Here is a 23,493-nt window from a genome sequence, read left to right as displayed (position 1 = left end):
TCCGTCAACCATCGCCATACGACGACGCGATCAAACAATAATCCGCCAAAATGTCTTCATTCGAACCGTCACTATCAACAAGCGGCACGCGGCCACCGCTTGCGTCCGCCGAGGCGCCCTCGATGGCCGACTCGCTTCCAAGCATCAACTTTGGTTTCGACGATTTGCGCGCGCGCATGGCTCAATTTACCGCCAAGTTCGACGCGTTCATCGAGCGAGGGAGGAAACAAGTGCTAGAGGAGCGTAATCAATTTCGTATCAATTTGGCTGAACTTCAAGGTAAACCATAATCCTTCATTATCCTTGAATGGCGGCTGACAACCATTCAAGAGGACCAACGAATGAAACAGCGAGACATCGAAATCCTCAACCTTAAGGCGCAATCCCACGCGCAAACCCTGCAAAAAGAAACCGCCGAGGCCGCAGAGATGCATGCGGCCATTTCATCTGTCACAATGGAGCGTGATGCACGGCTAGCCAAACGGGACCGATTAAAGCAGCAGATAGCCGAGACGCAGAAAGCGATTAACCAGAAGCTCGAGGCGCAGAGGTCACATGCGCGCTACCTCGACGCGCAGGCCCGGCTGAATGCACCGGAGCTCGAATTTTGGGAGAACTATCTTTGCATGCGTATCGAGGGAGCCGGAAGAGAGGATCGGCTAAAGTTTGTGTTTACACATCTGGTCGAAAAGGACTGGGAGAGAGAGGCGTGGTTTGAGTTGGGAACCGCGTCGAGAGATTATGAAATCTTTCATACGAAACCAAAGCTAGATCCCGCTGCGATCGAGCGGGAGCTAGAGATTGTTAACGAGGATCGAGATTTTGCGGCATTACTGAAGAGGATGAGAAAGCTCTTTGTCGAAGCGATGAAGTGAATTTGTCAGGTCATGATAATATTGCCATGAGATATGATAGTGTAATAATACAGCGCTCTATGTCATCTCAATGTCGTCGGAAATAGTATATTAGAGGGATCATTTGCTTAAGTCTATCCACCTGTCGCCTCACGGTAGAATGATATGCTACGGTTCGCCCCGGCCGTTGCGAAGCACTCGGTCTTGCCGGTCTTTGGCAGCCATTTGACGTTCCACACTGCTTTGTCGGTCTCGGAATGAGTAGCCACACAGGCTCGTCGCTCGATAGACCACACTTTGACTTTGCCGTCAAAGGCACTGTCGCACATCAGGACATGATCCAGAAGCTGTCAGAATAAAAGATTTCAACTCACCTGCTGAGAAGAAATTCTCCGGTATGACTCCAGTCTAACGATAGAATCCATGACGAATGGCCGGAAAGATGAGCAACTTCATCTCCCGACGATGTGTCGTACAGGACAATGATGCCAGAGTCACCAGCAGCAGCGAGAAGTTTGCCTGCAGGCGAGAAGGCGACGGCTCGCACAGGTTTTACCAAGCCTACTCACATGTGAGCCGCCTGTCATGAGTCTCGATGCTTAACCACTTACCGATCAGCGAAAACGCCATTCGGCCGGTCTCCCTGCGGAACATGTAGACGCCGCCGTCTGCATGGCCACTTGCGATCAACTTTGCATCTGCTGACTGTATCAGGCGTGTCAGCTTGCAATCTCAAACAGAGGGTTAAGAGGACACATACAACATGGACGCAAGTTCCAAAGACATTGCCCTTGGTCTCGAAATCCTGGACCAACGCCGCATCACCATCCAAGTCCCAGACTTTGACATGACCATTATCTGTTGTCCCGACGAGGTATCGCCCATCTTCCGACAAGGTGATGGCCCAGACTTCGGGTTGTCCGACCTTGTCTACAAGGCTGTTAACAAAAAAGACTTAGGATAATGAACTAGAAAAACCATACCAGAGAGAGCTGTATCCTCCGTCCATGTCCCGTTATTGCATGTCCAGAACTTCAGTTCTCCGCAAAAGCCTACGGAAGCGGCTCGACGCCCATCCTTCGAGGTAGTAATGTGGTGGCACCCAGCTTTGTGCGCCCCGGCCAGCGTTTGGGCCAGGGGAAACTCCGAATTTGTAGTGTCGTGGACCTTGATAGCTGAAGAGCCCGACGCAGAGAGGATTTGACTGGGCGTTACCGCCAAGGAAAAGATGTCAACGGGGTGAGCTGCAATCTATTGTCAGCGAGGCCTGTTCTTGGTTGTGGGCTGCGGGCAGCGCGCACCATTTTCTGCAGAGCTCCAGGAGAGATATTGCTTGGACTTGCGACTGCGTCAGTGATGGCAATAACAGCCAATACGTGGTGTAGCGTTGGCTTACCATGCTTTGCTCTTGTCGCTGACTGAGCGATCTGCGATGGCGGGGGAGTTGAGCTCTTCGATGCGGGATGAAGCTCTGTCTTGGCGTCGCCTGACGATCAGTTTCTCCACAGAAATTGAGCGTGAAGATGCCGTTCTACGCACAATTCAAGCACCGAAATGACCAGATCAAGCGATTGGTCTATATGATACAGTCTACATACAGTAACATAAAGGACAATTCACATATAACATGCGGAACCAGATCCCAGACGCCCATGACCATGCAGCCTCGTAAACTCTCCAGACTGATATATAATACACTCATTTAGACAGTCAGTTGACAAATTTTCTGATCATCTTCAGTTGACATTCTTGGCCTCGCGTGCAGCTTTTTGCCATTCTTCTTTGATTTCTAGTCATGCCGTCAGTGATATTGTTCCCAGACTTTGGCCCGACATTCCTACCTTTGACGCAATTCGAACACAAGACATGGGCGCGCTTGATCGAGCCACATGCCGGGCATGTGTTCAAGCTCTTGACATCCTTGAGAGCCTTGCCGGCCATTTGTCGGTGGCGCTTTTTCATGTGGGAGGTCTTCTTCTTCGGCACCGCGCGGAGGACCGAGTCCCACAGGCCGGACAGCAAGCCGGGGATGCTGCTGATGGATTCGGCGACTCGGGCTGGCAGAGCGCTATACGCTCCGAGGGGCCATTGCTGAACAGTGACCGTGATGGGTGCCGACCATGACGAGAACAGCGGGCGTGATGCGATGGGCAGAACACGGAGGGCGGCCATGGTGGTGTCAGCACTCGACCAATGCTAGTCGAATTTTCGTCCGATTGACACGATAAGACGATAAATGGTGCAAATCACGGCCGAAACCGACTGGTAGGCTGTTCAGATGCCCATCAATAAGTTCAATGAAGAAGTTGAGAAGCAGACAAGAAAACCACGATACTTTCAACGCTAGTCCTAAAATGGTATAGCGCAAAGGCCACCCCTGATCCGCGCGAGCAAAGAGACAATAGGGGCACTTCCACCCTGTCTCAGTCAGTCTCTCTTGGGTTCAACTGAAGAATCTCTGGGGAGTCCGGCTCTGTCGTGCTCTGCTCTTTGTGTTCTTGCTTCAAATTCGCCTGATACCCCTCTTTAAATCTCATAAGCTCCCATTCTCCCCGGTCCTCTGAGCTCCTGTTTACTCTGTTTACTACCATGTCGGCACAAGCGTCTGCTCAACCGGCCACGGTCTTCCCTCAAAGCCATGTCGGTTTCGACAGCATCACGCAGCAAATTGAGAAAAAGCTGCTGAAGCGTGGCTTCCAATTCAATGTGATGGTTGTTGGTATGTACTGCGGGGAAAAGAAAGGTTGGGGTCCGAGCATAGCTGATTGGAATGCAGGTCAAACCGGTCTGGGGAAGTCGACCCTGATCAACACGATTTTCGCCTCGCACCTGATCGACTCGAAGGGCCGTATGGCCCCGAATGAGCCCGTCCGCTCGACGACTGAGATCCAGACGGTGTCTCATAGTATGTGAACGCCATTGATCTGTAAGGGGGGAGGTTCCGCTAATTGGGTCTAGTCATTGAGGAGAACGGAGTGCGGCTCCGATTGAACATTGTCGATACTCCTGGGTACGGCGACCAGGTGAACAATGACCGATGGTATGCTACTGGCTCCAAATTTCCAATATAGGGAGTAGTTCGCTGATTGCGGTGTAGCTGGGACCCCATCGTGAAGTACATCAAGGACCAGCACTCGGCCTACCTCCGGAAGGAGCTTACCGCTCAACGTGAGCGCTATATCCAGGACACGCGCATTCACTGCTGCCTGTTCTTCATCCAGCCGTCTGGCCATGCGTATGTACCACCGACAAGTGTTACAAGTGGCTGTTACTAACCAAGTGCAGGCTGAAACCGATTGACATTGTTGTTCTTAAGAAGCTGTCCGATGTTGTCAACGTTGTGCCGGTGATTGCCAAGGCCGACTCCCTGACACTGGAGGAGCGCCAGGCATTCAAGGAGCGCATTAAGGAGGAGTTTGCGTTCCACAACCTCAAGATGTACCCGTACGACAATGACGAGCTGGATGATGAGGAACGGGCAATGAATGCGCAAATCAAGGTATGGTTTTACAAGGCCTACTCTTAGGATCGATCCTAACGGCAATAGAACATCATCCCGTTCGCCGTCGTCGGTAGCGAAAAGAACATTGTCGTCAACGGCAAGCAGGTGCGCGGCCGGCAGAACCGCTGGGGTGTGATCAACGTCGAGGACGAGAACCACTGCGAGTTTGTGTACCTGCGAAACTTCTTGACGCGGACGCACCTGCAGGACCTGATCGAGACGACGAGTCAGATCCACTACGAGACGTTCCGGGCGAAGCAACTGCTGGCGCTGAAGGAGAGCAGCGCGCAGGGTCATGGCAGCGGCGGTGCTGGTGCCGGGGGCAGCCGACCGATCAGCCCATCTGCGGATCGAGAGCTGAGCCGCAACTCGCAGCGAGGAGGGATGAATGGATATTAAGCGGAGGGAAGAATAGAAAAAGTTACTTGCCGAGCAGATCGACTTTTGCATTACCTTGCCCATTCGTGATTGATATCCTTGTTCTTTTAAGTGTTTCTGGGGGTGCTGCTCGACGCGTTCTTTCTTGTTTCCTTTTTGCCTATTCTTAATCTTTGGTGCCCAGATAGTCTAATCTGATCTTCTCGAGCAAGTCTTTGTGATGTTTATATATTTTGCTATGTATGTAGTCGACGAGCAATCAATTTTTTTGAAGTCTAAACTATTATGCAGTTATCCGGGAAAAAAAAAACATCTATGCATGCCATGCCATGAAAGAAAGTTACTCTTGAGCACCGAACTTGCCCCCGTCTACCACCCAGTCCCTCAACTCCTGATACGCCCTCTCCAAATCATCATTCACAATCACCCGATCATGCACACCGGGCTCCTTCGCAAACTCCAACTCCTTCTTCGCCTGTGCCAGTCTCCGCTGAACACTCTCCTCTGTCTCCGTCCCTCTGCCCCGTAATCTCCTCTCCAATTCCTCCAACGACGGAGGCGCGATGAACACAAACCGCGCGTTGAGATCCGTGCGTTTGACTTGCTTCACACCTTCCATCTCGATATCCAGGATGCAGATGCGCTGCTGCTCTGCGATGGCTTTCACTGCCGCGACACTGGTGCCGTAGAAGTTGCCGCTGAATTCGGCATGCTCGATGAAGCCATTCTCTGCAACTAGCGAGAGGAAGGTCTCGCGGGAGACGAAATGGTATTCACGGCCATCTTGCTCGCCGGCTCGAGGGGCGCGAGTGGTATCTAGTTTATATCGAGCATCAGTCAATAGGAGAGAGCCCCTGGCGGTGGGGGAGGGGTTAAAGAGGGCGTACGGGATACCGAGAAACCGAATTTATCGGGGAATTCCGCAAACAGGCGCTTCAGGAGGGTCGATTTGCCCGTTCCGGACGGGCCGGAGATCACAATGGGCCGGTATTTTTGGACTGCAAGGAGAGATTCGGTATGCGGGTTAGCATAGCTGCCTTCATCTCAGGCACGATGAGAAGGAAGACTTCTCGTTTAGAGGGGACCAAACCTGATGTGGTCGTGGACATTGTCGCGTAAAAGGCACTGCGAAATAATCCAAGGGACCGAGTTAAGGGACTTCGTAGGAGTCGGAATGCGAGGTTCATGTGTTTCTTTGATTGTTCAAAAAGTTGATCTGGTGATTTGATTTTATTTAGATCTGAAACTGAAAAATCTAACCTAAACAACCAGCCCGAAAACGCCGCCCAACGTACGATACACAATGAAACCCCATAATCACCCCATGCCATGCACATATTAGCCTGATCAACCAATCTATGCCCGATGTCCTATGGGGACTTTGTTCGCCCCTGTGCCTCCTGCTCCAGGAAATGCGACCACAGCTCTGCCAGGCTCTCCTTTCCGGAGCTGTTGCTCTCCAAGTACTCACTGCCCAGCGATGGTGTGCTGGGCGTGCGATGCATTGAGATACCTGCGTTCCGGTTGGCACCGCTGGGGGTTGAAGTGCCAGGGCGTGTGAGGCCGGCTTGCTCCTTTTGCTCTATACTCTAGTTAGTAATGCATTTCAATCAGTATATCGAGAACAAGAATAAGCATACCGTCTGTCCATTGTAACAGAGCTGCGATGAGCTGCAGAATCTGAAACTTTCGCGGATCGGACCGGTCCAGAGCAAGGAAATGCAACAGATGGTTCGTGACAATGTGTCTGTCAAGAGGTTAGTGTTGTGAAGAGGCTGGGGGGTAAGAGGGTTCGCACCGATCAACATTGTCCTCTGGCTTCCCGCGCTTCAGGAACCGAAGCGCCTTGGTCAAGTGGTCGTTGAGCGTGACGGCCTCGTGCCGGAGCTTTCCAATCAGCAAGTTCTTTTCCCGCACTTCCTTCTCAAATGGCCGGAGTCGCTCGAGCTCCGTTTGAGCTTCTTGAAGGCTTGACTCGGCTTCAGATGCACGCTTCTCTGCCTCTCGGAGGGCGCTGCGCACTTCCTCCAGCTGGGCGTCGGAGCTTTGTACCAATTCACGTAGTTCTTGCTTCCGCGCTGGGAAGAAGTCAGCTGGAGCCCGTATAGAAACTGTGCAAGAGTCGCATACCATCCTGAATTTCCTGCAACGCCCGCTGCAACCCATCGATGGTCACCGACTGCGAGTGATTCTCCGACGCAACCTTTTCGTACTCCTCCTTCAGGCTGCCCAATTGGTCCTCGAGATCGGCGACCTTGTCTGCCAGGCTTTCGCGGATCGACCGCTCCTCCATGGCGAGAACCTCCCAATTGTGCATCGCCTGCTTGGCCTCCTCGAATTCGGATCGGAGGTATGCCTCTTGCTCCAACAGCTCTTCTCTCTCCTTGAACCAATTCTGCTGCGACAAGTTGGTCCGCTGTCGAAGGCTCGACAACTCGTCCGACTGCCGCTCGGCACGCTCCTGCAACTGCTTGATCGTCGTCATCTTTTCGTCGAGTTCCGCCTGGAGGCCTGAATTCTGTTTCTCTAGTTCATCGATGCGAGACTTGGCCTGCTCAATTTCTTCCTACGGCTACTAAGCCTCATGGCTCCGAGCGTTCTGAGGAAAGTACTTACGGCATCCTCCTTCAATCGCTCACCAAGCTGCGACTTGATCGTGTTGACTCGCTCAAGCAGCTTTTGGAATTGCGTCTCCGCATGCTCTTTTTTACTTTCCGACTCGGCGAGCTGCCTCTGCAACGCGCCCATTTCCTCCTGGTGCTTGTGCTGGATTTCCTCTAGCGACTTGCGCATCTCGATCACTTCGGCGCGCAGCGAGTCGCGGTCGCGCACTAGGGCGTCGAATTTGTCCTTGTCAATCGCGTCAGTGACGGCGAGGGCCTTGGCGCCGTCGACAAGGGTCTTTTCGTCGTTGTCGATATCATCCTGCGCGGCGTCGGAGCTTGTTCCTGCGGGTTCATTTTCGTTGGATTGATCCTAGCCAGATAGAATGAGCCAGTAGTGCTTGGGGGAATACGCGATGACGTCTCATACCGTAGAGTTATTAGGCTCCTCCGAGGAGTTCGTGGGGGGTTTGTTCTTGTTCTTCTTGGACTTGGAGCCTGCAATGACGCGTGGCCAGTGAGCACATGGGCCCAGCAGAGAAGGAAAGACACAAAACTAACCAGAAGCCGACTGTTGTTCTGGAGACATAATTTCTGCAACTGTCAAGGCCAATGGTCCAGCAGAGGGGGAACTAAATCAATCGGAGAGGTGTGTTGCTTCGAGATTCTCCTCTGATGAAGCTGGTATGTACTAGGATTCTTGGGACACGCTAGCATCAGCCTTTAGCGCGAGATGATCAACACGAGCCTCACCAACATGCCATTCCATTCGTATTCTCTATACTCAATTTTGAAGATCAGAATGAATTGATTATCCCATCTGCCTACATAAAGTCATCCAAGAAATTCGGATCGCGATCCTGATTACTGCTTTTCGCAATATTCTCCTCACTAAACAGGTCATCATACGCATGCTCCTTTTGCCATTTGAGCCGTTCCCGCTCCTCCCTTTCGCGCTTTTCTTGCAACTTGCGCTCTTCGCGTGCCTTGCGCTCGGCGCGGCGTTTCTGGCGCAGGTATTCCTCCTTCTCCTCGCGGAGGTCTGGGAACTTCTCGACCTTGGTCTTGTTCAATCGGTTCACGATCGGATTCTGGCGGGTTGGGACGTGGATTCTCTTGACCTGTTTCGGGTTATGGAAGGAGACTTGGCCGGTGGCCATGGACCCGTCCTTTCTCAGGTTCGACCAGGGTGTGTAGATGACGGTGATGTTATCCTTTTTGTTTCCTGGGAACGGCGTGCGAGATCCTTTTTAGCTGCAAGTCTCTCCTCCATCTATCAGAGGTGTGTCGTACCCTCGATGGAATTGGCTTTGGTCAACTGCGCGCAGTCCTGGAGGAGCTCCTCCGGGATATTCTCCCATGACTCGCCCTCGCGTAATCGTAGGTAGACGTGTGCGCTGGACAGGTTATCGACGTGGAACTAGCCGTGTTAGATCGGTACTCGTATAAGCGCTATCGAGGTGCACGAACCCTGAGAACGGCGATCAGTAGACCATGATCGAAGCTAAGAGCTCTCTGTTTTAGGGGGGACACTTACCAAACATCCTGATCCCAGCCATGCTTGATGAGCTCCTCATCTAGACGTGCGCGCCCAGGTCAACTTCGCTCTTTTCCTTTACCGGAGGGAAATTGGAACGTCGCATACTTTCATACTTGTCTTTTCCGACGTAAATCGTCGCCGGGGGGTTAACAACGTTTGAGGTGAAGTAGTAGACCATGTTGGCGGGCTCTCTTGTGATTTGCACGAAATATTTGATGGTGCGGCGGGGTTGATACAGTGCGGCGCGGTTCTATCACAGCCTGCAGCTTGCAGCGCCGGTGATTGATTGATCTACGAGCCTCGGTGGATTTTTCCTGAAGCTTGGATTCTACACTCACCCAGGAAAGGCCCCAAACTTCAGTGAAAGCATTTCATGACAGGCGAACAATGAAGAATCTGTAAGTCATTCCTCGTTAATCTCAGCAGTGGCAGTTCTAACGTGGATCGATTCTGAGGATTGAGAACAATAGCTGCACTCAACTGTCCATTCGAACGCGAAATTGCTCACTGAAGGATGAAAAAAAAAAAATGAACAAATCAATCAATCATGAACGAAACTGCACACTCCAACAATCTTATGCCCTCCAGCTGCATGCTGCAGTCCTACCCTATCTCGCCCAGCCATGCAACCGGCTTACTCCGGCAACCCCAAATGGATTCTCGGCCCTATCGAACGCAGCAGCCGCCGCAATCTGTTGCTTTCTCCGTCCAATCCCATGATTCCACTGGAAAATGAACTGAGAGGAGTGCAAAGTTGAAAACGGTCGTACGAGACCAGCCACAGAGTAGTGCGAATGTACTCTGCGGACACAAGGCCGCAACCACAACAACCTGACGACCGAGGATGGATTCCATCTCAGACCGAGTCCCTCTGACGTGGCAGTCTGCTCGTCTATCGTTCTAGCGACGGGGGGGGGGGGGGGGGGGCGTCGACTATGGCACTCATTCCAGCAAGCCATTCCAACGGTCCTCGGCTCACTGGCTCAGATCAAACAACACACACACACACATTGAGTTTCACTGATGTATCCATTACCTACTGCACAGCAATGCTGCCCATACATGATCCAGATCAACTCCTCGCCCATGTCCAGTGCCAGGGGGATTACCGTCCCGAAACAAACTCGCCAATTGGCTGCACACACACAAGTCCAAATCAAGACAAGACTGGGGTATCAACGCGCTGGACGTTATGCACATGCTCCCAACCAATGACAGCTCCGATCTTTTCAAAGTGAGTCGTTCTTCGAATCCCACCCAATGTGACCAAGCAAGCAACTCCTTCCCAAAGCAAAGAAAAAAAGAAAGCAAACCCGAATGCCGAGATCCAAATGAAAGCAAGAGATATGTTCATTCTTCCCCTATCTTGTTGATGATGAGCAGCCATCCGGCCCTGATGACGAGGCCGAGAGACTGTTCCAGTACCGCTCGACAGCCTTTTGGGCGACGCTGGACCCGCGGAACCGATCGCGGAAGTAGTTGAAGAGGGCAAACTCGTCGCGCGTCAGCACGTAGTCCTCGGGCTGTTTCTGGATCTTGGCCCAGAGTTCCTGGATGGCGCTCTCGAGGGTCTGCGCGGTGGCTGCATCCAGGCGGCCGTCGCTGCTGTTGCGGGCGCGGTCGAGCGCGGCGCGGGTGTTTGGGGGGAGGGTCATTCTCTCTTCCTCTTCTTCTTCTTCTTTCTCTTCTTCTTCGATGGATGCTTTCGTTGATTCGTGCTCTTTATCTCTGCAAAAAGCCGAGTGGTTTAATGTCTCCGGGTTCTCAGCTCATACAATTGTTTCAAAATCGGATCGGATGATGCCGTATCAGATGTCGACCTGAGAAAAGGTCTCGGCCGTCGTAGCAGATAGCCAACAAAAATGGCGATCGAGAAACGATTTCAGCGGCCAAATAAAAGCCCTCAAAAGAGGCCCCGAGCGAGGATTTCCCGAATACCGAAAGCAATCGAATGGAAGCTAGGGATAATTATTATTAAACGCAAAGCTGCAAAGAACCTGAACTCGGCCCATGCAAAGCACCCCAATCCAGCATTCTCAAGTTGGGTCAAAACGTAACCTCTGTTCGTCTGGGAGGTTTGGAGGGGGGTTTATAATCCAATTAGAAAAGGTAGATCGGGCTGGTATTTAGGGGAAGGAGGGAGAGATGAGGAGAAAATAAAATAATGCAAGCAACAGAACTGATTCAACGTCGGACGTGTGTAACGGAGACCCGGCGCAAGGATCGATTTGCTATCTGTATCAACGACCTGATTATGTATTATGGATTAAGAGATGCCCACACCGTTTTTTTTTTTTACTGTTCAAGTCTTGACCTACAGTACTGACTCATTTCCCCCGGCCTAGAATAGGCCAACCACCAAAGGGGTGATTGGATTGGAATCGTTCCCATATGAATAGATTGTCATAAGAGAGAGAGTCTACGCAAGCGCCGTTAGAGGGGGAACTTGGGTGTCTCCTCGCCGCTTCAATTTCCGATAATCATCTCCGTTTCTCTCCTCATTTTCTAAATTGATTTTGTTTAAACTTAACTAAAGAGCCGCTTTGGTTGTTAATAATCATCGTGGGTTTCTTAATAATCCACTCCTTCTCCAACCCCCATTGCTCCAGTCCCTCCAACGGTCATGCAGAATACCAAGAAAGGGAGAGCGCGAAGAGACGGGACGGGGTCAAGAAAAGGACCAAGGAAAAAGCAAAAAGAGAGAGAGAGAGAGAGAGAGCCCGCCGCCCAGAAAGAGAAAATAGCTCCAGCTTTCTATTTCCAGCCGTTGGTTCGGTCCTTCTTGGCCCTCTTCTTGGTCCCTCCATTTCTAAACCTTCCTTGCTTTAGAGCCTTTTAGGGCTTAAACTCAAACCGTCCAAGACTGCCGCCAACGTGGGAACGGCTTTGCGTGGATTGTGGAGGAGTCAGCCAAGTCAATCTTTTCTCTCCTCGCCCTCCAATTGCCCATAGACCATAGTTTAGTCCCATCAATCAAGCATGTCCACGGTCCAAGCCATTCCCCCATCTGGTATACAACCGCGTATCAACCTTGTGGGTTTTCGTTTCGAACTTTTCTAGCGTGGAACGATGGAAAACCGACGCGTGGGACGGAATATACTCCCGTTAGAGGCCGCAGTGGTACCCTTTTTTTTTTTTTCGCTCTAGGTTAAACCTAAAGTATGTTTGACAGTGTCAGTCAAGGTAGGTTTCGGGCTTCTTGTTTTATTTCAGACCGGCCGGGCCCTCTCTCTCTCTTTCTCTCCTCGGGATTCAATTCCTTTAGTTTTTATTCAGACCCAACCCCCCCCCCCCCCCTGCTTACCGTCGCATCCCGAATTCCCGCCACCTTGTAATTGGGTTTGAATTTATGTAATGTCTCTTGTTTTTCTCGGCCGTTGCAAAGAATGGACTTGGGGTCGGGATAACTCTGACTGATCCCCGCAGCGGCCGGAGACTTTTTGGCGCCGTTAGGGTGCTTGTTGGTCCCTGACAGGCCCACGCTGCCCAAAACAGGAAGGACCGGCATTGGCCAATCATGCCCCGACTCTATTTCTATGCCTGCTTTTCTTTTTGCTTGCAAAAAGCGTACACCGCAAGAACAAAATACATGAATAAGTAGTAATAGTAACACATCCAAAGCAAGGATCAACAGTAAGACAGGAGTCCCTGTACTCCTCAATCACTTTTGGTAGGTTATTTGTTCACAGGCGATTCCGGCGTCATCATCGGGTCTTGTTGGACGTTCCGTCGTCGGTGGCGGTCCACCAACAACATATCGTCCGGCTCATCTATGACGCGGTCAGCTTCAGAGATGGCTAAATCCCCTGGGGAATGCGAAAGGGGGTCTTACCTCGGGAAAACATCTCCCGTGCAACAGGATCCTCCCGGAGCACCTTGCCGCTCTCAACGTCCTTCCGCGTCAGCCGCGTCAGGTGCTCGGCCAACCCCATCGACCGAAGGTACTCCACCGACTCCTTCCATTCCAGCTCCTTGCGCTTCGCATCCCACTTGAGTTCCTCTGCCATCAGGTCAATCACCTTGGGCAGAGCCTCGAGGGCCGCCTGCGCGTTGAGGAACGACAGCCGCGTCCGCCGCCCAATCACGTCAACGGCGGTCTGCGCGTACTCGTGTCGCACGGCATACCGCACCTCGCCGTCAATGAACGGGTACAGAGGCGACAGCCGCTTGCCGCGAGCCGGGAACCGGACGTCCGTCGGCGACGACAAGGCCGCAACCTGCCAGGCACGGTCGCCGTAGGATCCCGTCAGATGCTTCGCCACATCCGTCTCCAATCCGTAGTGCTGGATGAGATTGATAAACAGCGTCTTGGAGTAGCCGTGAGCGCCAATCAGCCGCACCTGATGCGTGCGGCAGCTGCCGTCCAGGTCGTAGTTGTCCGGATGTAAGCCCGTGCCGCTGATGTCCGGGACGTTCTCCACCCGTCGCGGCTGAAGCTGGAACGTGCGGATGGCCTCGTCCACGGCCTCCTCGGCCATCTGCCGGTACGTCGTCCATTTGCCACCGGCGCAGGTGAGCAGGCCCGATGGCGACACCGTGATCAGATGGTTGCGCACCAGCGACTCCGTGTTCTTGGCCTTGGGATCCTTGACCAGCGGTCGGATTCCTGCCCAGGCGGCCAAAACGTCGCTCCGGCGCACGTTGATGTCCGGCGCCAGATAGCCACTGATCTCGGACAAAATCCAGTTGATATCCTCCTCATTGGGGTGGGGGTGTCTCGTGATCTCTGTCGCTCGGTCCGTGGTGCCTGCGATGGTGTTGTTCTGCCATGGCAGGAAGAAGATCACACGGCCGTCCGAGGTCGACGGGTCGATCAGACCCATGTTGGAAGGACTGTAGTATCCAGGCAAGACGACGTGTACACCCGAGCTCGGGGCGACAATCTCCTTGACGTTGGGATCATCCATCTTGCGGATGGAGTCGGTAAAGGGGCCCGTAGCATTGATGATTCCCTTTGCTCGGATCGTAAACTCCTCCACAGGCTGGCCGTTCTTTTCCCTGATGACGTCTTTAACCCGCGCGCCATTGAGCTTTCCATTGGCGTCCTTGGTGAGGCCCGTGACTTCCATGTGGTTGACTACGGTGGCGCCGTACAGGGCGGCAGTCATGGCCAACGACACGTTCATGCGGGAGTCGTTGTGTGCGCCATCTTTTTTTTTTTTGTCAACCATCAATTGCTTGTCTAGGTAACCAGGTAGGGTAGAACATACCATAGTATACCAATGCGCCGACAATTTCGTCCTTTCGCAGCATCGGGAACGCGTCCAACGCCTTACTCCGCGTCAAAAAGTACGAGCTCTCGATGCCTTCAGAGCCGGCCAAAAAGTCATAAAACTTGCACCCAAGCCAGAAGTAGGGGGCCTGCCACCATTTCTGCACCGGCACCATGATCGGCAGCCACATCGAGAGATGCGGCGCAGTGTCCAAAAAGTACTTGCGCTCTCGCAGGGCCTCCTTGACCAACTTGTACCTGCAATTCCTGTCAAATCCCTGCTACGCCCCAATCCCATTTCCTTGTCAACTGCCACGTACTGGTTGTAGTCTAGCTCCCACACGGCCTTTTCGAGGTACCGCACCCCCCCATGCACGAGCTTGGTGCTCTTGCTGCTCGTTCCGGCGCTGAAATCATCCCGTTCCACCACTGCGACTTTCAGGCCGCGCGTGGCCGCGTCCAGCGCGATACCTGACCCTGTCGCGCCACCGCCAATAACCAGCAAATCATACTCCTCCTCCTTACTCCGTTTCAGATCGGCAATCTGCTCCTCGCGGCTCTTGATACGCGGAAAGTCGGGCGGAACCAATTTCCCCGACTTATATCCGGGCGGCGGGACGACGGCGGGCTCCGAGCCGGGGATATTGCGCGGACGATACGTGATATAGAGCACGCCGGCGCCGGCGGCGACGGCGGCGGAGGTATACAGCAGCGGCCGTACGAATCGGATGTTTCGTGAGGCCATTCTGGGGTTGGGATTAACCGTCAGCCGAGACGTGTTTTTAAAAAGGGACTTCAGTCATTGTCGACGGGGCGAGCTGCTTGCCGGGGTATTTACGTATGCCGTCAACGAAAAAGCGTCAATGGAATGGTTGGCGTTGTACAATTCCCCCCGGAACTAACACCGAGGAGAGTGATGACGAAGGTGCAACGACAACGATCTTGAGGGACTATGGAGCCAAACCGAGCGAAGAGAAAACCATCCCAAATACGTACAACAACAGAAATTTTCCAGTAACGATTGGTAAGAATTACAGTAAAGATTTTTTTTTTTTCCTTCCAGCCTCCGTCCTCGGTGTTGGAGCAACCGAGGAGAGCGTGCACAAAAAGTTAGGGACTTTTGAAGCTGATGCGCGACCAAGCGCCGAGTCACCGAGAGACTGGATTATCTAATCCAACACACCGGGCAAGAAAAAACGAGGGCAAGTCAGAGTGGCCGACACGTTCACACGGCCCTCCAGCCGGCTCCGAGTGGCTTTGAGGGTTGCAATGCTAGCTCAACTCATCGCCCGATTCGGGACGCGCTATTGCGTAGCACCGAGGAGGAAGCAGCAAAATTATGACGGCAGATCTGGTGGCTTGCGGGAACCCGATCCACACCAATCAGATCTTTGGACAAATAACCTAAGAGGACGGTAGTGATGATTTCACATGAAGAGTTGGGATTCTCTTCTCCGGATCTTCGGATCAGCAATTTTTCTCACCTGGAAGACTCTGCTCCGATAACGAGCAGAATCAGATTCAGACCTTCAAGGAAGCCGCAGAGTACGAAAGAGCTCGAGGAGGGCGAGGCAAAATAATCTTTGGCCTAACTAATTGGCTTCGATGGTGGAGCTGCTCCTTGCTGAGCCTCAAGGGGTAGTTAACTCTCGTCTTTGCCCTTTTTTCGTCCTTTTGTTCCTGGAGGTTCGCGAGATCAACCCGATCGGCCGATCAGCCGACCAATTTGAGTCATCCCGTCTGGGGGATCCTGGAGATGCGCAGAGTCAAAGCCAATAGAGAGTTCTGATGGCTGGTGGTCATCGACTAGCTAACAACCGGTCCTGGGAATCTGCCAATTAGTGAGCGTTCCGGGCGCTGTTGAATGGAAGGCCAGTAATCTCGATTTGGCAAGATTAGTTAAACCATGATACATCGGTAGTTAATTGACCGAATTGAGTTTTTATCCATTCATTGATCAAGAACTGATCAAAGGCACTCCGTAGTGAGGGTCCCTGGCTGGGCTTGTACTCCGCACAGATCATTGAAGAATGACGACAGCATAAAGCCAGAAATGAGTCACCGACTCGCACTGGACAGGGGGCTGAAAATCGCCGTTTTCCCTCTGCGTGCCGAAGCTGTTTATCCAATCCAATGTTAACTACTCCGTAAGTCGTCTGATAATAGCGAGAAGTATTGAGCACAGCACCTGCGCCGATAAAAGACGGCACTATGGAAGCCTCTGCGACAAATCAGGACCTACTAATGAGGTCTCTCGCTCCACCATTGCGAACAATGGGCACTGTAGAGCCTACGGGACATATGGCAAAGCAATAAGATTCGGTATGTACGGGTAACCTCTCGGGTGCTATTGTGAGGAAGATGTCCCCTGGCCGTTCGTAGAGGTACAGCCAACTGGAGCTCGACTCGTGCGGTAGGGATCCGCGGAGGGTCGGCATCATCCATGGATTTGGGAGCGAGAACCGTAGAGCTAGAGACCCGGCAAGCCTGCAGGAATCCTCTGCTCTTTCCAACCAACCCAGAGACTGGAGGATTGTACATACCTACCTGGCAGAGCATGCGGATCAGTATCTCACTAGCCCACAGCAATCCAGACTTGATTCTTCAGCCTGGAATGCTGGACCAGATTGCACAAAATGCTCCTCCTATACAAAGAACATACCAAGCCCGTTTGTCCGAATGACGAGATTACTCGCCACCAAGCGAGCAATGATCGTCAGTGGCAACCTCCCACAAACTGACCATGAATGTAGCGACCCTCCTGCCCCTCTGGAGAACCCCTCTTCAAGAAAATTAGGATTTTCTTCTTTCAAGGAAATATGGCTCTACTCTTGAGCTTGTTCCCAACATAGTTTGGGAGTCAGGCGAGAATTGAGAATGGCAATGACGTCCCACCCGTGGCTCGCGACCCATCAAAGAACCATAGTCTGGTAGCGGACGGCTGAGGACCAGCCGCAGTAGCACGGTATCCTCAAGTGCGCAAATTGCATCCCACGCCGGGAACCCACTGGACAATACAGTATGTTGAGCCTCGAATGCGCGGGCATGCTCGGCCCCATTTGACTTCATCAGTCCACCTTTTTGTCAGTAAGGGCGTGAGGCAAATCTTGAAACGAATGCTGCATGCATCGAGAACACCCATCGACCAACCGGAAGTACTAAGTCGGCGTAAAGTGATTCGATACCAAAATGGAATGAGATCAAACAATGAACCACCAATGTCATACATATCCATCGGAACGAATCACTGAGCTGTCAACACGTCATCACGCCGCCATCCGACCACTGTTCAATACCATCTGACAGCTTCTGCTCAAGGAAAAGGTTTCTGATGGGGGTTTGGGCATTGGAATCGCAAGTGACCACCACGACGACACCAGTTGACGCAGGAACATGGTGAAACACCAATTGTCGCTCCACATGTACGTGGAAATCGGAAATGTGCTCATATCGGTGGCCTCACACTACAGGATCCCGACGGGTTTTTGGATTTGATGTCTTTCCCAAATGAGTCGATATGAGTAGGGAGTTCTCTTTGCTTTCATGCAATCGCGGCGGATATCGCAGCGGATATCACAACGGATATCACAGCGGATAGTCTCGGAGTGGCGATCTAGAGCTCCCCGGAATTTGTCGAATTGATAATCAACAGATTGCCTGATTAGTCCCGATATCTAATAACCTAATAATAATAATATCTTGCTTGATTAATTGTTCGAAATTGATGGGCTTGTAGAATCGAATGACACGAAGAATGAAAAAATTTTTTTTTGGCCAGCCTCGTCCAGGTTAGGGTTGAATCATCGATGACGCAGGCAGCGCTCCAGAGTCGAGACTCCTGGCCAGTTGACCACTCAAGCCAACCACGTGATGATGCTTCGCACCATTGTCAGCCTGGGACTAGCGCTCCACTCTTGAATTTGCGGATGCCGGAGGATGGGTCCAGCTCCCCGAGCTGAGATGCCCAACGACAAAGATCTTACGATGGTCGATGACTCAAGTCATTCGAGTCACAGCTACATGCTACGGTGGAAGGCAAGAAGCTGGAATCATGTGTTCCCGGTCATACCATAGTCCCATTGTACCCTATTCCCTAATCCCAATAGACAGGCCATACCAAACACCGTAGGCACAACTTTTCCCAATGACCAGAAAAATACAATGACCATCCAACACCGGGTTGCTGAGGGGTCTCATACAGTAGAAGAAAAATTCACACAACGCCATGCATCATCGTAACAGTAGAAAACAAGGAGATAAGGATAAATCGGCTCAGCAACCATGCCAATGACTTAAATGGGATGTGGCTGCATGGCTGCCAATGCAGCAGGACGACTCGGCGTCGAGATAGAGGTGATTTTCGTCAGCCGTCGGGCCACGGCCCCAAAAATGTTGAAGAAAGAAAAAGGCAACTGCGGGAGTCGCGGAATCGCCGCGATGAGGGAAGGTATGATTTATTGGCTGGCAATGCGCCGCTTCCAATCGCGGACTCGATCGAAGCAGCTGGTGTAGTCTCGCAGCTCATGTTGGATGGAGTTGGACTGCGAGGATGGTTGGGTGCCGCTACTGCGGAGGGAGGAGAGCGACGAGTGGGACGAGGATGTCGTCAAGGCCGACGACCGAGACGAGAAGGAAGGTGCATAGTCATCGGAGACGGTGTTTGTGGAAGAGCGTCGAGAGGAAGCCGCGGAGTAGTTGGAGGCGGCGTCCAGCGAGAACTGGTCGAGCTCGGCAAGGCGGCAGGCCTGCGAGCAGTAGGCCTCGCCAAAGGTCTGCTGGTCACAGACCAAGCAGAAGTCTGGGGACCAGGCGGCAGCCATTGTGTTGGAGGATGAAGAAGACCAAGTGTCGGACAAGAGAGAGCGCGTGGAACGATGGATCATTTGATAATGTTGCAAACAGCAAAAGTAAGAAAAAATCGGCGTCACGGATCGAAGGACGCTGGAGAGAGAGAGGAGAAGAAGCGTAGAAGTATAAGTCGATCCGGCTCGATCACGTAAAATCACCTCATCACTGCAGCATTGACGACAGGCAGAGCACACACCCCAGGCTTGGGGGGGAGGGAGGCAAAAAAGTAGATGGCGAGTTATGTGCAGGTGGATGGCATGGGAGAAGATAGCAATATATTTTCTTCAAGAGTGAGAGGACATTTTATTGAAGAGGAGTGTAAACATGCACTCTGCTCCCCGGGGGGGGGGGGGGGCACGAGGTCTTTTATCGAACCCTGCAAGGAGGAGAGTTCACGCGGATTGGGCGACGGCTGGGGATCGCTGTTCGTGAATGGATCAGTGAATGATGTGTCGGTAGTTTCTGGAGCCGGTGGCCGCTGGAGGGTCGATGATTGGTCTGTGCTTCGCTGCCCCAAAATTCCCTAGACCCAATGGGGGTTAGCGGGCCATGGCCCAACGAGCGGCCGTCTCGTGCCATATTCTTCATCGAGTTTAGGGTACGAATATCTGCAGAGCGTCAGTTTGGCACCATTCCGCTTTGGGACGAGTGGAGGGCCTGGGGCCATGGGGTGTGCCGTAGTGGGCCCAGGGAGACCGTGGGTCTGGCCCGTGCTAAAAGGCGCGCTGACTGGTGGGTACGTACCTCCTGCATGCATTTCCATCGTGGCTCGGGTGCGTGTGAGAAAAAGGAAATTTTTGTTTTGTGCAGGGAAGGAAGGAACCTTGTGGGAACCACGTCAGTGCGCCGGAGTGGATCGTTGGTCCCGTTCTTCTGATTGGTGGTAGGAGAGCGGCTGGTGATTGGCTGAAAATAGTCTTTGGAGGAGGAGGGGAATTCATGGGGGAAGGACCCAGGAGGGCCTGAGCGAGTCGCCAGAGCTAAACGCTTCAGGGATGCTGATGCCATCATGCCCGGGAGATGGCCTCAGGCGAGGAGAGCTACCAAGGTACGCTGGACAGGAGCACCAGGAAGACTACAGAGACAGAATCACAATGGATGCTTCAATTTCTGGGTTTTTTTTTTCTTGTAGATCCGAGACCATACAGCAAGGGATACTGTAGTACGGCACGTGGAAAAAAAGCGTGCAATAACATTCTTGCCACTGATCAACCGTCAATCCATCGGCGCAAATGGATCAGCGAGCTAAACGAGTCAAGGACCAGGAAAAAATTTCAGCATCAAAAAAACTTTAACGCCAGATCAGGGAAAGCGGCTATGCAGGTCGACAGGTTCGCGCGGTCATTAGCGTGTTCCATATGCGCCCAACTGCGGCACGGCGAGGAAAACGGTTGACATGGGGTCCCTGGTCACAGGTCAGCGGACTGACAGGTCGACCAGGCCCTGGCTGGAATGCGCCTGATGATGAGATCCGTTCGGAATAAAGAACGGAGCTCAATTCCGGGCCCTCCTCGAGCTTTGTCTGGGAGCAACGACAGTCCCCATTGTCGGGTTGGAGAGCAAATATTTTCATGCCCTCGCTACGTATTCGATCATTTCCGCCACCACGTCAGTCTCGGTCTGGAGCCACTTTGCGACAAAGATTTGTACGGATCAGAGGCCGGACTATCGTGGTCGCAATCAGAGGGTCGTTGCTCCAGCACGATGGCATCGAGATTCGGCCATTGGCACAATCGGTCGGGACATGCACGGCGAGCATGCAGGACATGTCCAACCGAAAGAACTAATGGAGCTACCCAGGCTTACGCGTCGGTCGAGGTCGCCGAAGGGTTGGCAGGTATTCGAACAAGTGTTGTCGGGAGGGACGGCGGACCGTCGGAGGACGGACGCCCCTCCTCGGGCGCTGATAGGTGACTCGCTTTGGCTACGCATGATGTCTGGTGAGCGGACATGCAGGATGCTTCGGGATCTCAAGCACAACGTACCGGTTGCCATATTGATGGCCTGGAGCACATTATTCCAATTTGCAAGGACGCATGCGATGGCTGGTTGAGTCAGTGTCGGGAATTTTGGGCGAGACGAGACTCATGCAGCGTACCTTCGGTGCCGTCCTTCAATGTGCGTAATTTTTCTTCCAGAGCTTCCATCTGCCCAGCGAGTGCGGCGCTCAAATCCCGTAGCTGCCGGAGATGTTCCAGCTCGGTCTTCTTTGCTTGAATCCGCATTGCAAGCACGTTGGCTTGCTGCGACGAGATGGAGGCACTGGGTTGTCGAAGGTGCGCATTGGTAGGTCGTGACATTGTGAGAATACACCGAAAATCGACTGTAAAGAATCGAACGTCCAATAATTCAGTGTAAAAAAAAAAAAAAGCGACTCTTCGATCAAAATGACTGATTTGAATAAATCACGTCGTCGCCGTTGGTTTCGTGTGCGTCGGGGACAGTGGGGGAGTCACGCGACTCGGAGCTAGTCCCAATCTGGACAAACATCAACAAATGCACCAAACAATTCGAGCACTCGTATCCATCACAAAACTTCGTCATCTTTTGTGCGAGTAACTCATCAATGCGCTCCACGCCAGTAATTTCCATCGACTGGGCGACCGACCACTGCTACAGACGCATATTCACGCCGTACGCCTGGTGACGGAGTGTTGTCGACATGGCGCGGTTGAACGATTTGCCAGCGCCAGCAGAGTCTGTCGAGGCTCGTACGTTGCTCCATCCTGCGGCAGGGCGACTCCAGCTGACAGCAACTCCAGTCAAACGACGATTTGTGAGGCAGAACCGCGAGATTGCCCGGGCGAACTCCATTCAATCGCTTCGGATACAAACGTTGGAAGCAGAGGTGTCTCATCTCCTACAAGAAAATGCCGCGCTGCGGGAACAGGTCATTGCGCTCACCCAGGATATGGAACGGGCGGATGCTGCACGCGATTTCCGGAGGGAATTTAATTCATACAAGGAAAAAGTGGCATCAAAATTGGAAGAGCTGAGTACCCTGGTCGATGACATGGGTTCGATGCCGGATCGGTTCTTTGGGAGGAACGCGCGGAAGCCCGAGGTCAGGGGATTGCCACAGCTGTCGGCTCCGGTACAGCGCATGTCTCTTCAAGGAGAGGAGGATGGTCGACTACCAGCCATTATGGAGGATAAATACTTTCCGAGACGCACACTAGAGTAAGGCAATCCGCATCTCTACTCCATATCACTGCTGACACCGGTTCCAGGCCCCAAGAGATTGAAGATGCTAGGGAAGCAGCGGACGCTGAGTCACCATCTATTGGGTCGCCCCCGGTCGCCCATCTAGACGTCGATAGGAGTTCATCTCCTGAATCAGAGCCTGCTAGTCCGGCTTCACCGCAGGCAGAGGCCGCTGTTGGCGACCAGGATTCCCCTTCCCTTTCGCGCTCCGCAGTAGATTCCCCAGCGCAGCCGGCTGTTCTCAGTCCGAGGAGGACAGTTCGAGACTTACCGACGAATACCAAAGCGACCGTGAAGTCGGGGTCGAAGAGGAAATTCAACGCAGACGACGACGTCTTTGGCTCGGGGTCGGCCATCACTGATGACGACTTTCAATTCTCCCGCGCATCTACGAGTTTACTCCGCGATTCAAGTCCTGTGAAACAGCCCAAGAAGCCACAGCCGAAGCGGAAAGCTCTCGAGCCAAGTCAGTTGCATTCCTTTCCCCTATGAAGCAGGACTACTAACATAATTATAGAAACGACAAACATGCCATCTCCGAGAAAGAGACTTAACAGTAAAGACACTGACGAGCCAAAGAAGCTTACAAAGGGTCTAGAAAATGAAGATGTGGTCAAAGACGCCCCGAAGCTTACAGCGCGACCGAGCAAGAAGGAAATCGCCATAACCCCGACTGAACAGCACAGCGCGCCAAAGACCGCGGACGTGGTTTTGGCCGACAAGTCGACTCAAGCGGAACAAGAAAACAACACAGATCAGCCTCTACTAGGTCCCGCGGGCCGGCCAGCCAGACGATCGCGGCCGGCCATCAGCTACGCGGAGCCCAACCTGCGCGACAAGATGCGACGGCCTACGGATGAATTGGTGGACGCGGTTCTCCCGGACAAATTCCGACGAACTTCTCAAATTGACATTAATAATAACAATGACGTGTCTAAACCCAAGTCTAATAAGAGATCATCATCATCATCATCGAGTTCAAAGGAGAACTCCACAGCTCCATCCACGACAACAGATACAGCAGTGGGCGAAGAACAATCCAGTTTCGAGGGTTTGCCAGAATTGCCCAACAGCGTGATCACCAATCGAAAGCGGAAGACGCTGTCCGCGGTCAGAGACGATGCATCCGACGAATCGGCGGGGGATACCGCCGTGTCGACCAAGACCACCACGCAAAAGACGGGCGCCAGTCGACAATCGCGTCGACATTCATCGAACCCGGATAGCGGGCAAGACTCATTGCCCGAGTCAATCGATGCGGCCGCGGCGGAAATCATGGGAACGAAGCGCAGCCAACGCGCGGGGTCACGACGACGGAGTATGATGGTGTAATTCATCTTCCTTTTTGTTGA

At 52.8% G+C, this 23,493-nt stretch overlaps 15 protein-coding genes across 15 annotated transcripts; 6 read left to right on the top strand and 9 right to left on the bottom strand.

The window, feature by feature from the left end:
- Positions 1 to 50: 50 nt before the first annotated feature.
- Positions 51 to 875, top strand: VTN49DRAFT_6549 (uncharacterized protein; the record flags this gene model as incomplete). The annotated part of the gene is made up of 2 exons (XM_069414720.1): positions 51 to 279; positions 331 to 875. 2 exons carry the CDS (start codon positions 51 to 53, stop codon positions 873 to 875), a joined length of 774 nt encoding a protein of 257 aa, XP_069265938.1.
- A 113-nt stretch (positions 876 to 988) lies between these two features.
- VTN49DRAFT_6548 (uncharacterized protein) lies at positions 989 to 2,253 on the bottom strand (the record flags this gene model as incomplete). Its single annotated transcript, XM_069414719.1, has 7 exons — positions 989 to 1,172; positions 1,229 to 1,415; positions 1,466 to 1,559; positions 1,615 to 1,784; positions 1,838 to 2,098; positions 2,156 to 2,192; positions 2,251 to 2,253. 7 exons carry the CDS (start codon positions 2,251 to 2,253, stop codon positions 989 to 991), a joined length of 936 nt encoding a protein of 311 aa, XP_069265937.1.
- A 337-nt stretch (positions 2,254 to 2,590) lies between these two features.
- On the bottom strand, positions 2,591 to 3,026 carry VTN49DRAFT_6547 (mitochondrial 54S ribosomal protein bL32m; the record flags this gene model as incomplete). The annotated part of the gene is made up of 2 exons (XM_069414718.1): positions 2,591 to 2,643; positions 2,696 to 3,026. 2 exons carry the CDS (start codon positions 3,024 to 3,026, stop codon positions 2,591 to 2,593), a joined length of 384 nt encoding a protein of 127 aa, XP_069265936.1.
- Positions 3,027 to 3,443: 417 nt separating this feature from the next.
- On the top strand, positions 3,444 to 4,755 carry VTN49DRAFT_6546 (uncharacterized protein; the record flags this gene model as incomplete). The annotated part of the gene is made up of 6 exons (XM_069414717.1): positions 3,444 to 3,573; positions 3,631 to 3,759; positions 3,813 to 3,894; positions 3,952 to 4,089; positions 4,140 to 4,353; positions 4,402 to 4,755. The coding sequence occupies 6 exons, from the start codon at positions 3,444 to 3,446 to the stop codon at positions 4,753 to 4,755; spliced, it is 1,047 nt and encodes a 348-aa protein (XP_069265935.1).
- Positions 4,756 to 5,074: 319 nt separating this feature from the next.
- On the bottom strand, positions 5,075 to 5,843 carry VTN49DRAFT_6545 (uncharacterized protein; the record flags this gene model as incomplete). The annotated part of the gene is made up of 3 exons (XM_069414716.1): positions 5,075 to 5,550; positions 5,622 to 5,732; positions 5,825 to 5,843. The coding sequence occupies 3 exons, from the start codon at positions 5,841 to 5,843 to the stop codon at positions 5,075 to 5,077; spliced, it is 606 nt and encodes a 201-aa protein (XP_069265934.1).
- A 261-nt stretch (positions 5,844 to 6,104) lies between these two features.
- On the bottom strand, positions 6,105 to 7,926 carry VTN49DRAFT_6544 (uncharacterized protein; the record flags this gene model as incomplete). The annotated part of the gene is made up of 7 exons (XM_069414715.1): positions 6,105 to 6,316; positions 6,375 to 6,481; positions 6,533 to 6,812; positions 6,865 to 7,300; positions 7,351 to 7,710; positions 7,768 to 7,835; positions 7,899 to 7,926. 7 exons carry the CDS (start codon positions 7,924 to 7,926, stop codon positions 6,105 to 6,107), a joined length of 1,491 nt encoding a protein of 496 aa, XP_069265933.1.
- A 235-nt stretch (positions 7,927 to 8,161) lies between these two features.
- On the bottom strand, positions 8,162 to 9,055 carry VTN49DRAFT_6543 (uncharacterized protein; the record flags this gene model as incomplete). Its single annotated transcript, XM_069414714.1, has 4 exons — positions 8,162 to 8,562; positions 8,631 to 8,734; positions 8,875 to 8,914; positions 8,983 to 9,055. The coding sequence occupies 4 exons, from the start codon at positions 9,053 to 9,055 to the stop codon at positions 8,162 to 8,164; spliced, it is 618 nt and encodes a 205-aa protein (XP_069265932.1).
- A 757-nt stretch (positions 9,056 to 9,812) lies between these two features.
- VTN49DRAFT_6542 (uncharacterized protein) lies at positions 9,813 to 10,115 on the top strand (the record flags this gene model as incomplete). Its single annotated transcript, XM_069414713.1, has 1 exon — positions 9,813 to 10,115. One exon carries the CDS (start codon positions 9,813 to 9,815, stop codon positions 10,113 to 10,115), a length of 303 nt encoding a protein of 100 aa, XP_069265931.1.
- A 123-nt stretch (positions 10,116 to 10,238) lies between these two features.
- On the bottom strand, positions 10,239 to 12,385 carry VTN49DRAFT_6541 (uncharacterized protein; the record flags this gene model as incomplete). The annotated part of the gene is made up of 2 exons (XM_069414712.1): positions 10,239 to 10,631; positions 12,182 to 12,385. The coding sequence occupies 2 exons, from the start codon at positions 12,383 to 12,385 to the stop codon at positions 10,239 to 10,241; spliced, it is 597 nt and encodes a 198-aa protein (XP_069265930.1).
- Positions 12,386 to 12,552: 167 nt separating this feature from the next.
- On the bottom strand, positions 12,553 to 14,834 carry VTN49DRAFT_6540 (uncharacterized protein; the record flags this gene model as incomplete). The annotated part of the gene is made up of 4 exons (XM_069414711.1): positions 12,553 to 12,647; positions 12,710 to 14,026; positions 14,088 to 14,347; positions 14,410 to 14,834. 4 exons carry the CDS (start codon positions 14,832 to 14,834, stop codon positions 12,553 to 12,555), a joined length of 2,097 nt encoding a protein of 698 aa, XP_069265929.1.
- Positions 14,835 to 18,025: 3,191 nt separating this feature from the next.
- Positions 18,026 to 18,328, top strand: VTN49DRAFT_6539 (uncharacterized protein; the record flags this gene model as incomplete). The annotated part of the gene is made up of 2 exons (XM_069414709.1): positions 18,026 to 18,076; positions 18,164 to 18,328. The coding sequence occupies 2 exons, from the start codon at positions 18,026 to 18,028 to the stop codon at positions 18,326 to 18,328; spliced, it is 216 nt and encodes a 71-aa protein (XP_069265928.1).
- A 215-nt stretch (positions 18,329 to 18,543) lies between these two features.
- Positions 18,544 to 18,909, bottom strand: VTN49DRAFT_6538 (uncharacterized protein; the record flags this gene model as incomplete). Its single annotated transcript, XM_069414708.1, has 1 exon — positions 18,544 to 18,909. The coding sequence occupies one exon, from the start codon at positions 18,907 to 18,909 to the stop codon at positions 18,544 to 18,546; it is 366 nt and encodes a 121-aa protein (XP_069265927.1).
- A 560-nt stretch (positions 18,910 to 19,469) lies between these two features.
- Positions 19,470 to 20,421, top strand: VTN49DRAFT_6537 (uncharacterized protein; the record flags this gene model as incomplete). Its single annotated transcript, XM_069414707.1, has 3 exons — positions 19,470 to 19,673; positions 19,854 to 19,985; positions 20,239 to 20,421. 3 exons carry the CDS (start codon positions 19,470 to 19,472, stop codon positions 20,419 to 20,421), a joined length of 519 nt encoding a protein of 172 aa, XP_069265926.1.
- A 318-nt stretch (positions 20,422 to 20,739) lies between these two features.
- On the bottom strand, positions 20,740 to 21,237 carry VTN49DRAFT_6536 (uncharacterized protein; the record flags this gene model as incomplete). Its single annotated transcript, XM_069414706.1, has 3 exons — positions 20,740 to 20,861; positions 20,923 to 20,982; positions 21,036 to 21,237. The coding sequence occupies 3 exons, from the start codon at positions 21,235 to 21,237 to the stop codon at positions 20,740 to 20,742; spliced, it is 384 nt and encodes a 127-aa protein (XP_069265925.1).
- Positions 21,238 to 21,599: 362 nt separating this feature from the next.
- On the top strand, positions 21,600 to 23,473 carry VTN49DRAFT_6535 (uncharacterized protein; the record flags this gene model as incomplete). The annotated part of the gene is made up of 4 exons (XM_069414705.1): positions 21,600 to 21,648; positions 21,700 to 22,117; positions 22,168 to 22,607; positions 22,659 to 23,473. 4 exons carry the CDS (start codon positions 21,600 to 21,602, stop codon positions 23,471 to 23,473), a joined length of 1,722 nt encoding a protein of 573 aa, XP_069265924.1.
- Between the last annotated feature and the right edge of the window lie 20 nt (positions 23,474 to 23,493).

The sequence above is a fragment of the Thermomyces lanuginosus genome (genome assembly GCF_041956635.1).
Source record: "Thermomyces lanuginosus strain ATCC 200065 unplaced genomic scaffold VTN49scaffold_40, whole genome shotgun sequence".
Taxonomy (NCBI): domain Eukaryota; kingdom Fungi; phylum Ascomycota; class Eurotiomycetes; order Eurotiales; family Trichocomaceae; genus Thermomyces; species Thermomyces lanuginosus.
This window is presented reverse-complemented; position numbering and strand designations above follow the sequence as displayed.